Source organism: Eublepharis macularius, chromosome 13, assembly GCF_028583425.1.
Source record: "Eublepharis macularius isolate TG4126 chromosome 13, MPM_Emac_v1.0, whole genome shotgun sequence".
Lineage (NCBI taxonomy): Eukaryota > Metazoa > Chordata > Lepidosauria > Squamata > Eublepharidae > Eublepharis > Eublepharis macularius.
In genome coordinates this window covers 72,906,882-72,920,451 of record NC_072802.1, presented here as the reverse complement: position 1 = coordinate 72,920,451, position 13,570 = coordinate 72,906,882, and the positions used below count along the sequence as shown (strand labels likewise).

General features: G+C 48.8%; 2 protein-coding genes across 4 annotated transcripts in view; both read right to left on the bottom strand.

Moving 5' to 3' along the window:
* The window catches only part of LOC129341215 (zinc finger protein 420-like), a 70,130-nt gene extending 61,338 nt beyond the window's left edge, over positions 1-8,792 (bottom strand). Inside the window, exons 1-3 of one of the 3 annotated variants that reach the window (XM_054996280.1) lie at positions 8,759-8,792; positions 7,183-7,671; positions 6,962-7,010 (exon numbers count right to left, since the gene is read on the bottom strand). In XM_054996280.1, coding sequence (XP_054852255.1) covers positions 6,962-7,010; positions 7,183-7,596 — 463 coding nt within the window. In that variant the 5' untranslated portion in view covers positions 7,597-7,671; positions 8,759-8,792. Of the gene's footprint in view, positions 1-6,961; positions 7,045-7,182; positions 7,672-8,678 lie in introns of those variants that run through there. The other 2 variants (XM_054996279.1, XM_054996281.1) reach the window with 2 other exon arrangements.
* On the bottom strand, positions 3,083-5,663 carry LOC129341216 (zinc finger protein 239-like). Its single transcript, XM_054996284.1, has one exon. It carries the CDS (start codon positions 5,375-5,377, stop codon positions 4,529-4,531), a length of 849 nt encoding a protein of 282 aa, XP_054852259.1. The 5' UTR covers positions 5,378-5,663; the 3' UTR covers positions 3,083-4,528.
* Positions 8,793-13,570: the final 4,778 nt, after the last annotated feature.

The window sequence follows — 13,570 nt, the reverse complement described above, 5'->3', positions numbered from 1 at the left end:
GGTGCCTCTCTTTCCCTTTCCCAGGGAGCCAGAAGAAGAGGCATTGGAAAAAGGTTTGGTGCAATCTCAGTACTTTCCTAAAAAATGGGTCTGTGTGTCATGTAAAGAGCAGCAGCCCGCCCTGGAGCCCAGGGACGGGGCAGGTGTGCACAGAGACTCCTTGGGCTTTTCCGTAAAGGGAGCTGGGCCATGTGCACAAGGGATCCACGAGCTGCTTCCCTACTCCCCCCATCCCCCCCCCCCAAGAAACAGGGCAGCAGAGACTCTTTCGGTTGCTCTGGTCTTGGTTACCGATGTGGCTTTTTCTCTCATACTGTTCCTTCAGCTGTGGTGGACATGCACCTCTCCCGTGACACGGAAGAAACTTCAGGGGCGGTTGAGGTAAATAGATCCTGACATGCATAGCAGTACCTCAGAAGAGGATTATCTTGGGGGAGGGAGAGAGGAGAGAGTGAGTTAACTCCGTTTAGCTTGGCTTTTCTCAGCTTACTTTATCAGAGCCTACCCAGTCAGGAAAGCATGAACCACATACAGGAAAAAAAACCTCCACCAGCAACTCAATGGTGCAAATATAGAACTTACATTTATTGAGGTAGTTCCATTTCTCGTAGAAGTGTGAAAGCCCCAGCTAGAAACCACCTGTCCCTGTTGCTGGCCCAGCATCATGCATGCATGAAGGTATGCCCATGGCTCCATGAGGAGAGAGCTGTGCGTGTGGCTCCTTGGAAAGCAGGAGAGAGAGAGGACAAAAAAGGACGCATGCAGGATGAGAGGAGCCAGAGAGGCGTTCCCCCTTGAGACAGAGGGAGGCACCCTGCTCCTCAGGAGGGCAACACAGGCGCACACAGAGAAACGCAGCGCCTCCCCTGCAATGTCCAGCCCTGTGGAGTGGCGTCTGTTCCCATCTCCGCGCTGCTGCTGTTAGGAAAAGGTGCCTTAGCTGGCCAAGGGCTTTCCCAACAGGAGGATGTTCAACTAGGGCAACATTTCCCCATTATTACAGTGGTGCTATTAGAGCAGACCGGTAAATGGACCACGAGTGGAGAAACAACCTAAAATCTTGTGTGGAGTTTATCAAGTGGATATAAACGGTGACAATAGTGTGTAAGATTCAGAAACGGTCGAGTTCTGAGGTAAAAGTGGAGTGATTTGACCTCCAGGAATGACTTTTTTAAGAGCTACAGAGCTGCAGGTCTCCGGGGAGGCAGCCAGGTGTGGAGCTGCTGCTGTGACTGAATCAAGGGAGCAATTCTCTGCCACACTTTCAGGGGTTCTCTTCATATTTATGAAAAGGAGAGGAATCCAAACTGGCCACAAACGACCAGTTGGTTCACGGACAGTCTCTCCATTCTCATGTGTGCAGTCAATGCAGGTTACTGGGGGGAGCAACAGGATGGGGGGGGCATCCGGCCTCTCTTGTGGCCTTTCTGGAGGCATCCGGTCTGCCACTCCAGGAAACAAGACCCTGGACCCCCTTTTGCTTGATCCATCACGGCTTGCCTCACGTGGCCACAGCCATAACGGATTCCGTGGAAAGCAGGTTTGTGGCTGTGCTGATTTTTCATTCTTCTGCAGATCACTTCTGTCTATCAGGACCAAAACTTTCATGAGTCTTCGTCAGAAGAGGAGGAAGGTATGTCCTGTGATCCTCTTCCACCTATACTGTTGGGGGTTGGAGGGCATCTCCATGCTTTTACTGCAAGCAAGAGGCAGGCTATGCCGGGTGAGCAACGTAGGTGGGCAGTGCTAACTGCCCTGGAGCAACCCCCCCCCCCCACTTGTTCCAGCCATTCTCATACTGCATGAGGACAGGCCTGTGCACTCTGGGAAAGCTGTCTGTGTGCTGTGGGGGGCAAATTAATGACATCAGGAACCCCTTGCATGAGCCCAGAGCAAAAAGGCAGGGTCCCCTGCATGAGCCACTGTCCCTCCATTCCAATGAGACTCTTCTGGGGATGGAGAGTTTTTGCCACAATTTGTACCTGCTGTGACTGGAGCACCCAAGGCCCCCACTGCAGAAATACAGCTCCATGACCCACCCTTGGGGAAGTGTGTCTGTCAACGCTCTGGATGATTTAACACCTCCTTTGAATTGGGAAATGCACCCAGAATAAAGATTCATAAAGAAACATTCGGAGGGACCAGAATTGTCTGATGTGAGAAATTCTTTCTCCTGCAGGAGTTAAACTAACCCAGTTTGGGTTTGTGAATCAATTGTTCTCAACTCTGTAATGTAGGAAACATTTTCTTCATGTGCACTAAAATCAGCACTGTACACCCGGAAGGAAGTGGGTGGGGAACCCGCTTTTATGGCTGTCTAGCCACATGGGCTTTAAAACCAGAACAGAAGTGGCACATTCTTCATGTTAGGGCCAAACTACAGGCACATTGGGACGGCCAAGATTGGATCTCCTGAAGGGTGTCTGACACTAAATGAAGCAGTAAGAGCATGTTTCTGGCCCTCAAGCCAGAACCCTGACATTCTGGTGCCATTTTCCTGATCTGGCTGAAATACCCCTCCAGTCTTATTTGTGGGCACTGGCAATCAGTAATTGAAATGTGTCCAAGCTGCTTAATCTAGAATATTGCTACTGTTTTAGATGGTTTCATTTATACAGTTGAGCCTTGGAGGCAGGGTTAACTTTTTAAAAGGAATAAATAAGCAACCAAATCAAGCACAGCTGCAGAAAATGATAATAATAATATGTGATTAAATACTGCCCTTTAGGACAACTTAACACTCACTCAGAGCGATTTACAACATGTGGTGTTATTATCCTCACGACAATCACCCTGTGAGGTGGATGGGGCTGAGAGAGCTCTGAGAAAGTTGTGACTGACCCAAAGTCACCCAGCTGGTTTCAAGTGGAGGAGTGGAGAATCAAACCTGGCTCTCCAGATTAGAGTCCTGCCGCTCTTAACCAACTACACTAAACTGGGTCTCTGTTCCTCAGTAGATCAGGCAGAGGCAGGAACCAACCCCATGACCGCCTGCGACTCAGAGACAGTCACCATCCCTCGACAACGATCTTCCAGATTTGAGAAGATCTCCAACACACTTTCCAGAGTGTTCTCACGAACATCGGCGAGCAGCCTCAATACCCCTAAACCAGACAAAGAAAAAAAGGCCTGAGAACAGAAAGACAATTTTATATATTGGACAGAATAAATATTTTCATCTGAAGTAGAGGCTCCTGTCCTTTCTTGTGGATTCAGACCAACCACTGGGCTGGCGAGGGGTGGAAAGTTGTGTGAATAGAAGCGTTGAGAACTAAGCGCTGAGAACTATCTCTGAGATGCACCACCCTTATTGTTCATCTGAATCCACCCCCTTCAGGGATACTTCTCCTATGCTTTAGCTGGGTAGCCTTGTTGGTCTGCAGTAGAATAGCAGGATTTTGGCCCAGTGGCACCTTGGAGACCAACATTCCCTTCTTCAGATACCTGAAGAAGGGAGCTCTGATTCTTGAAAGCATACACTCTGAAAGTCTTGTCAGTTCCTATGGTGCCACTGGACTCCTTTCCTGCTAGTCACATATGCTGAGTTTTCTATATGAGTTTCCTACTCACATGCAAGGCATTTGTGTGTGTTTATTTATCCATTATCAGCGGTAACCGCCAGGGGCCTGAAACAGAGACTCCGGTGTGGCATGAGAGTGCATGTCCAATTCCTTAATCAGAACCGGCTCCCATTTCAGCATTTCACTGCAAGTGGAGCAGGCTTCAGTCTGTTTGCTTTCCACAAAGAGAACCACTCCTCGGGGTCTTGACATTTTTCACAGTGGGTACCTTCACCCAAAGCCGTGACTTCCGTTGGAGTATAGCAACTTCTTGTGTACAAAGAAAAGATCCTGCGTGGGCAGAAAACTCTAGTAAGACAGCACTGTAGGAGGAGTACCTTGTTTCCAGTAAAGGGTTTTCTCCTTGTCTGTCTGCAGAATGCTACTCTCAGGGTAATCTCCTTTTTCTGAAACCCCTTTGAATACGCTCTCAAGTAGCAAAGGCAGCTATTTATTTCTATTCTTTCCTATCCAGTTTGTTAGTTCTACTGATAACACTTTTGTTAATCAGTTCAGTGTCCTGACTGCTATATAGGCACAATGCCACCACTTCCCAGACTGCAGACAAAGGGGTTCAGCTTGCAATACCCTGGAGGTGAATGGCACTGTGGTCAAAATGATTCAGAAACAGACCAGATAGTGAGTTAAGTATTACTTCTGGCTCACCTATATTACAGTTGGTGTCCAGATCACAGCGTATACTTTATAGTTTCCCCCTTGCTTGGATGTATCAATGAGCAGCAAGCTGTGTATTCTAAGCAAAGCTCTCTCCGCAGTCACGTAGTTATATGGTTTCTCCCTTGTATGGATACTTAGATGCACAGTAAAAAGTGTGCTCTCAGCAAAGTTCTTTCAACAATCCACACATTTATATAGTTTCTCCCCTATATGGATAAATCGATCCAGAGTAAGCTCTGCACTCCAAGCAAAGCTCTTTTCACACTCCATGCATTTAGATAGTAAGGTACTTATTCCGAACAAACCTCTTTCCACAATCCACATATTTGCATGGTTTCTCCCATGTGGAAATGCTGATGGGCAGAAAGCTCTGCACTCCGAACAAAGCTCTTTCCGCACTCCATGCATTCATAGGGTTTCTCCCCTGTATGGATACGTCGATGAGCAGTAAGATCTCCACTCCGAGCAAAACTCTTTCCGCACTCCATGCATTTACATGGTTTCTCTCCTGTATGGATACGTCGATGGATACTAAGGTACCTACTCCGAGCAAACCTCTTTCCACAGTCCACACATTTATATGGTTTCTCCCCTGTATGCATACGTCGATGATCAGAAAGCTCCGCACTCCGAGCAAAGCTCTTTCCGCACTCCATGCATTCATAGGGTTTCTCCCCTGTATGGATACGTCGATGAGCAGTAAGATCTGCATTCCGAGCAAAGCTCTTTCCACAATCCATGCATTTATATGGCTTCTCCCCAGTATGGATACGTTGATGGACACTAAGCTGTGTACTCCGAGCAAAGCTCTTTCCACAGTCCACACATTTATATGGTTTCTCCCCTGTGTGGGTTCTCCAGTGTCTATCAAACACTGATGGATAAATGAATGTTTTTCCACACATGGGGCAACTGATCCATCGATGGTATGACAGGATGTCCTGGGATTCAGTACCCTGAGAAGCAGATGATTCATCCTCCTCCATCAGTTTTGTTCCATTGCTTCTCAGCTGCTCCCCTTCCAATGGGAGCTGTTCTGGTTCTCCCTCAAGCTTCTTCTGGGGACTATTAGTCTCTGGAATAAAGAAGAAAAACTGGCAAGACCTTAAAACAAAAGCAGGCCCAGGAAAGAAAGCCATTAATGGCTCTTGATAACAAAACAGAGATCACTTGAAGGAGAGGCAAATCCTGCCATGTGTTAATTGGCTGTTGAGTTCATGTAAACATAAAGCTGGAGAAGACCACAAGGGTCATTTAGTCCAGCCCCCTGCACAATGCAGGAAATTTACAGCTATCCCCAACTCCCTTGGTGACCCCTGCCCAATGCCCAGAGGAAAGTAAAAAACCTCCAGGATACCAAGCCAATCTAGCCTGGAGGGAAATTCCTTCCTGACTGTAAGGAAGAGGCCTCTTCAACCTTTAAGATCCTGGTTAAAGTGACTGCACTTTGGGGGGTGAGGGGTGGGGTTTAAGAGTAGAGGGAGTTTAAAGGTGGGAGCAGCCTCCCCCCTCCCCGTCACTTCAGTATGCTCCGAATCTTTACGGAGCATACTGAAGCGACTTAGAAACCCGAATCCGAAGTGGCATGCCGCTTCAGATTTCTGGGTTTATTAAGAATCTCTCTGGGTTTATTACAAAACCCGAATATTTTCGGGTTGCACACCCATACTCCCTTCTAGAAGCCTGCCTGGAGCCTTACCCAGAGAAGCCACATTCTGACAGTTGTCCTCCATGACTTCCTTGTGAAGGCTTCTTTGGTCCGGATCCAGCAGGGCCCACTCTGCCTCGGTGAAACTGACAGACACCTCCTCGAAGGTCACGGGACCCTGAAGAGAGAAAAAAAGGAACCCCTCTCTCAGATAACAATTCTTCCCCATGTAAGGGCAATATAATCAGGGGCATAATTAGATGCTTGCTTTCAGGATTCTAACTTCCATCCGACCTTTCCTTTTCCATCCAAGGAGCATGCATAGCAGCCAAGGGAAAGAGAGAGGGGGGTTCTCTCGGGGCTAAGGAGAGGCGGCTGGTGTGGGGAGGCAGCCGGAGTCATGATCTGCAGTTCCACACTTACCCAATCTGGCCGCTCGGAAGCTGCTTTCTCTCTGCCACAAAGAGACGACAAAGATTGTATCATTGGTTTCAAGGCCGTGCCTGGAAGGAGCAAAAGGAAACTGGAAGACATTCCAAACTTTCCAAGAATTTAGCATTTCAGTTTCTTGCATGAGGAAAAGAGATTCTCCCTCTCTTGGCTCATGGTCACAACCACTCTGGCATCCTTATTCAGGGTAATTTCTTGATTCCGTATGTTTGCAAAATCTAATCTGCTATTGTTATCATATACCAGTGATGAGGTGGGTGAGAAATATTTTCTCCCGTACATTTAATAGATTTTCACTTAGAACATTATTCTGTTTAGACTATAAATCCCTATCTATTTTCTTTATCTGCAACCACATACCTAATGGCACTGTTACAAAGTAGCTAACTGACTGGTTCACCATATCATCCTCGCACGCATATAATATAATTGGAGATAAAAATATATGACCGAAACCACTATTCTTCCAATTACCTTGCACCGATTTTAAATGGATTCCACGTTTCTAAACTGTGAAGCTGGAGTGGAGCAGCCATCTACAGAGAATGGGGGCAGGGGACACAAAAACATTCCACCTACACTCAAGGAGAACACCCAGTAGGTACGGCAGCCCTTTTGACCTTACCTGGAAAAGCTGCTCCCTGGTAACACTCCTGCACAATCTCTTCTGTCACCTGAAACAGAAGTGGGGATCCCGCAAAGGGGACACTGTTGAGAAAAGAAACAGGAAAAAGGCGGTGGGGTGGGGTGGGGGTTCTAAAAAAGTTGGAGCAATTTGTACGGATAACAAGGGTATCCTTGATCATATCCTGTGCCCCACATACTACCCAGATGGGTCCCTCTCACCTGCTGCTCCTGATTCTTGTCATCCACTTGGCTCAGGAGGAAGCCTTCTGCCAGGGCCACTGCTTGGGAACTAGTCTCCGGCCTGCATTCCCTGACCCAGCTCTCCATCTCTGGAGGCAGGACAGCCAGGAATTGCTCCAAGACCACCAGGTCCAGGATCTCCTTCTTTGTATGTCTTTCTGGCTTCAACCACTGGTGGCAAAGATGGTGGAGTCGGCTGCAGACCTTTCGGGGGCCTTCAGCCTCTTGGTAGCGGAAGTGCCTGAATTGCTGGAGCTGCCCATCTGAAGGAAGAAAATCTTCTCCCAGGCTTTTCTGCACAGTTCCGTCACACAGCTCCCTTCTTCTCCCAGCCTCGGTGGCATCAGGGCCTTTTCTTGCTTCTGGACAAACTGAGTCTGGCTCTCCCCTCATCCTTCCTTCTGCACTAGATTGCCTTCTTCCTCTGCCAGATTCTTGTGTAAAAGCAAGTGCCGGATCTCTGACCTCCTGCAAAGAGAAGACTGATTGGTTGGATATTCACACCTGCATCAAAGGAGGTGACCTATGAGTCACAAAAGCTCATAGAACATCCTGGAATCAAAGGTGTTCGTAAATAAGAAGCCAGACAGAGCAAAGGATGCAGAGCTTCAGCACAGCAAGCAAAAAGACAGAGATGTTCCACCAGACATATGGCTGAGGCCAAGGCGAGGGCCTCTGCTGGTCTCCCACTGAGGAGATTAGGAAAAAACCCTCACCCCCAGTTCCTCTACCAATATATCAATGTTGTCTGCCCGCCTCTATCTCCAGGGGTATTTTTGAGCCAGGGCTGAGCAATGTGGATGGCCGGCAAATTTTATTGTGTAAACCCATTTTTATGCTTTTAATGCTGATTTTATTGTAAACTTATTTATCTATGTTGTGATCCGCTCTGAGCCCGTTTGCAGGGAGAGAGGATACAGGCAGACAGACAGACAGGACTCTACTCTGCTTCACTGAAGTCCTGCTAAACTACAAACTAAACTACAGACTCCTGAAACGTTCAAAGGCGTTCCCGATGGAGCAGCCGAGGGTCTCGGGGATGCTGGCTCTCTCTAATCATGCTGTGGACAACTGGAGTCGCGTTCAGCCCGACTTGTTCACGGGAGCCAGCGGAGCTGTGGAGGAGAGGTAGGGGACCCCAATTTGGAACCCCGCAGGCCGGGTTGCCAGCCCCAGGCTGGGGAATTCCTGGAGATTTGGGGGGGTGGAGACTGGAGGGGGCGGATTTGGGGCGCAGAGGGCCCTCGGCAGGGCGCAATGCCAGGGGGTCCGCCTCCAAAGCGGCCCTTTTCCGCAGCGGAACGGATCTCCGCGGCCACCCCCTGCAGCCTCCCCCCCGCTTGGCCTCCCGTCTCCGCCCGGACTGGGCGGCAATTGGCACTGCAGCCCTCCCGCCCCCGCCCGCGCCCGAAGAAGGCCGCGCTGGCTCGAGGGCTCCGCCCGGGGCGCAGGCGGCTGGCCAGGCCAGGCCCTACCGGGGGCGCCGCGCAGGCTCGCTCGAGGCCCTCCCTGACCCGGTCTTCGCGGTCCTCCGGCGCCCCCGACCGCCGCTCACCCAACGCCGGAGCCGCTCCACACGCCGGAGCCGGAAGTGGCTGAGGCAAGTCAGGTGGCCTGCTCTCTTCCGGCCTCTCTAGGCGCCTTCCACTTCACCCGTAGGCCGGCTCTGCAGAAAGCAGAAAAGACCCGCACCGGGCGCTGCCCTGCAGGGGGCGCAGTTCTGTAGCGGAGCACGATACGAGACCGCCGCAAGTTCGGATCAGGCATCTGATGAAGAGAACTTGATTCTCGAAAGCTTATGCTACAATAAAATAAAATTGGTTAGTCTTAAAGGTGCTACTGGACTCTTTTTGATTTCGCTCTTGGAGGAGTCCGTGTGGTCGTTAGCCCCGCAACAGGCCGGGCAGCTGGGCCGGGAGGAGGGGCCTTCCCAGGCCATGGCGCTGGAACCAGCAGAGGGCCGAGTCTCAGCCCAACCACTTGACCGCTACGCTGCAGCGGCTCACCTGACCGTGTGCTTATAGAGCACTCTTCCAGACCGAGTAATGCCCCACTTTGAACACTGAACCAACTCAGTGTTGTTGTTGTCCCCACAATAGGCTGGGCAGCTGGGCCGAGAGGAGGGGCTTCCTTCCCCAAGGCCGCGGCAATGTGGGAGTCGAAGCTGCAGGCTCACAGTCCAGCCACTTAACAGGGCTTCATCCTTAGCACGATCATCCCCGCACTCCGACTGCTTCCCTTCTCCAGCTACTGTTTGCCTGCTGGGGGGAAAGACCAGCAACAGACTGCAGGCTTCTGTGTTTTTCTGAACTGGGCAGTCAGCAAATCTGGAAGGAAGACAATTTTAAGGCCAGGAAGATGGCGCTTGAGAAAAGAGTTAGGCTCCCCTAACCAGGACCACTTGTGGCTTCGTTTTACCAATGGAAACTGAACAGGACATTGGAAAGAACACCAATCTGCCAGATCTCTTCTAATGTGGCTCTCAAACAGCATCTTTACTGAGGCAACGCAGATGTCACCCCCCTGGCAGGAGACCGGTAGGGAGCCACCTAAGCAATCAGAAAGTCAAAGACTGGCCTCAACCATGTGCCTGGTGGAACAACTTTGTCTTACAGGCCCACCGAAAGGACATAAGGTCTTGATGGGCCCGGCTGTCCTCCGACAGAGAGTTCCACCAGGTTGAGGCCAGGAATGAAAAAGCCCTGGCCCTGGTCAAGGCCAGCCAGGCCTGCCTGGGACCAGGGATCACCAGTAAGTTCTTATTTGCAGATTTCAATGCTCTCCAGGGTACATATAACAACAACAACAATGACGACAATAACAAGAACCTCTTAAAAGTTTGCCAAACAGACAGAGAGAGTTACACATTTGCCACATCTTCCTCCACATAATTCCCACCATCGGCAGCGCAAGACTCACAGATGCAAAGTATTTGCAATCCAATGCCGAAATCTCAGCAAAAAGGAAGCATTTTTTCAAGTACTTGGGGATTCTGCTCATAACTGGCAATAACGTTACGATACGAGTGGAGGCAAACTCTCACTTTGCTGAATTATGAACACATACAGCCGTCAGAGTACGCATACTATCTCTGTTTGCCACTCCCCTGTGAAGTAGGCCAGTCTCATTATATCCTAGAGCTGCAAACGGGAAGGCGCTGAGGCCCAGAGGAGTGGTGTGCCCAGGTGTGAATTTGTACAGAGAACTTCCAGATTCACAACTCACAGTCCGGGCTCTCTGCTTGTTTGTTAAGCCTGACACACCAGAGGGAGCTGCGTATTCAACAATCCTGCGCCTCCGTCGTGCACCAGGGACAGGAAAAGCCCTCGAGGAACCAGGAGAGGCGGCTTTCTTGCCTTTTGCTGGCTGAAGCTTGGGGGGGTCTTCTGAAATCTCCACTCCTGTCAATCTTCCCGCATGCCTACGGGCCAGTGAACATTGGATAGGCAAGGCCTGTCACTTCCCATCACTCTGCAGTGAAGGGCTGACTTCACAGAACAACTTTCAGAATTTGGGGCAGGAAGCAAAACGACAACACTGCCTTCCTGGGCCTACTCACCTGGTGGCCAACCTGTAGCCAAATACTGGCTCTGCTTCCGCAGTTCCTGTTTCTTTTCTCCAGTTCTCTCAGGCATGGTCGGGGGCACGGTGTTTTCCTGTGGAGCTTTGGACTGGCACAACATACTGTTTAAACTGGGCTGCCAGAGCAAGAGTAGTAACGGCAAGCAAATGGAAAGAAGAAGAATGCCCCGCTAGAGAAATCTGGAAGGATAAAATGTCAGAATATGCGGTGATGGCAAAGTCGACGAATTATATCAATAGAAGCCCTATCAACAAATCTGAAGAGAAATGCAGAAGATATTTTGTTTATAATGGATAAAATTTGTATGAGGTCTTAACTCTGATAATTAGAAAGCAATTGTAGATCGATATATTTTATAATTTGATTTTAAGATAGTCAATTATATAAAGATAATTGGTAGTTTAGGTAAATAATTGGTAAAACGGATTGTACAATTTGGAAATATTGGTATAAAATTAACACGTTTATTGAAAAGTAAAGTATAAACACAAGGTAAAGAAATGCAGAAGGGATATAAGAATTTCTTTTTCTACAAGATAAGGAATAGGAATAATAAGTTAAAATCTCTTGTAGTAATTCATATTTATACTAAGGGTCATGGTAATCAGTTGCCTCAAGAAACAAGTAGTGATACTGCCAATAATTGTTATTGTTAAAATGGAAAAAGATAGTATGGAGTAATAATGAAGTAATGAGGTCTTTTTATTATTATTAATATTAAATAATAAGCAGGAATAGGCTAAATTGTGCTTGTGTAGTACAGATGGGAAAATATATACTAGTTAAGCTTAATAATAAGTATATTAATCTCTATTTTAATATTGGTAAAAATTTTGGTTTTTGAACTCTGTATTTTAGTAATCTTTGCAGCACATAGTCATATATTCTCCTTGACTTTCCTCCCCTTCTTACCCCTTTTTTCTGTATCCCCTTTTGTTTAAATAAAAATAAATTAAACTGGGCTGCCAGCCACACAAAGCAGCTATGCATGATGCGCAGGACTAGGGCTTGGTGTGCAGTGCAGCTGCTTTGCAGAGATTCCAGACAGATTCCAGTTTGAACATGATGCTGCTATGCACAAGGGGAAAGGCTGCTGTTGAGCCACTGCCACTCTGTGAAGTTGTCGTTTTATCAAGAAGGAACATTGAACATTGGAATTGCTAGCTTCAAAGCTGCTGGGGTTTGCCAACCTATTGACTGCCTCAGGCTCCTGTGTCTTTGACAGCAACTTGATCTGCAACTAAAAGTGACAAAACTTACCTTTACGCTGGAAAAAAGCTTCACCAGCCTTGGTTGAAAGCACAGGAACAGACTATCTTTTAACTGTTTCAGGCCAGTTGGCCTTCCCCAAGGCCATTTCCTGCCTTCTATACCAGTTTCATTTTGCCATACTGACTAACTTGTATGGTTGACTACTATAATCTCTTTTACATGGGGCTGCCCTTGAAGATTATTTGGTAGCTTTTGCTGTTGCACACTCCTGTTTGTTTGCTGGTTTTGGGTGGCAGGCACGTATCCTGCCTGTTTTGTGCCAGCTGCACTGGCTGCCTCCAGGATCGGTTCTTGTTCTAACTTTGAATGCCTTTTATGGCCAGAGATCCCTGGTCACAGCAATAAACCCCCAGGCTCTCTCCACTTTTCTGTCCTGTAGGCTTCCCTCCAATGCCAGTCTCCACCGGGGTTTTATTCCCACATTGAAGGCTTCTGGGGCTTGAAACTGAGCCTGGTCGAAACCTCCAAGCCTCACAGTGACTGCTCTCCCTGGCTTGCCTAGACAATGGGCTGAGTCCTAGCCTGGAAGGCTTTATTTAAAAAGATAACAAACGTTAGAGAGGAGAGCTCTATCGGCAGCCATGAAGGGGCTAAATGGAACCTCCGTGTCCTGAGTCAATAATCTGGGGACGAGCAACAGAGGAAGACTGTTCTATAACTGGGCTACATTATTGCGAGCAGGGATCTGATGGGCTTGCGTCGATCTTCCCCCTGCGTTGCACCCGTCACGTGCATCTTGCGTCTCTACACTGGCTGCCTCTTTGTTTCACAGTTTGGTTCAAGGGACTGCTTATGACATTTCAAGCCCTTCCCCACCTGGCACTCACCCACCCAAAGGTCTTCCTCGCTCAGGATGAGACCTGAGTTGTCCCGGCAGTTCTGCTGTCCATCTTGTCTTTCAGATAAAATCTGCCCCAGGCCAGTCTTCGGCCTTTTCTGTGCTGGCCCCTACTTGTGGAAAGGCTTTCCAGAAATTGTGATGGAAACACTCCACCCTCCTGACTTTTAGGAAGGCTACTTACATCCAGCTTCAGGAGGGCATTGGGGGGTGGACCGTAATGTAGGGTGGTTCACGAGCTGTCCCTGGTTTTATCCAGCTCCAGTGATATGCTTCCGTTATTTACTGCACATAGCTTTGGGTCTTTTTAGGAGAAAAGCGTGTGGAAAGTCTTTAAGATCAATCAAAACACCTCCCCCCCCCAACTCCCCCACTCCTGGTTTGCATTCCTTGGTCCTTCCCTGTGATTTCCAGGTCTCAAAGCCCACCCTCCCCTGACCCAACAGAAGGACGCTCAACCCACAGTGCCAGGGGGCAGACGACTGGCCAAGCAGAGCAGCCCAGCACAGCATGCATGATGGATCCAGCGCTCGTAGGGTCAGGGATTCTAGCCTGGAGTGCATCTCCTCAAACTTCTTCCTTTGATTGACAACTTTGAGAGCAGAGCCTGCTGAGGAGGAAGAGAAACCTGAACATCAAACTGACAGAGTACAGAAGGGAATCAAAGAGGCTGA

What these genes read in the sequence shown, in the direction of transcription:
- LOC129341216 (XM_054996284.1), bottom strand. Translation starts at nt 5,377, where the DNA reads ATGGCTTTCTTTCCTGGGCCTGCTTTTGTTTTAAGGTCTTGCCAGTTT.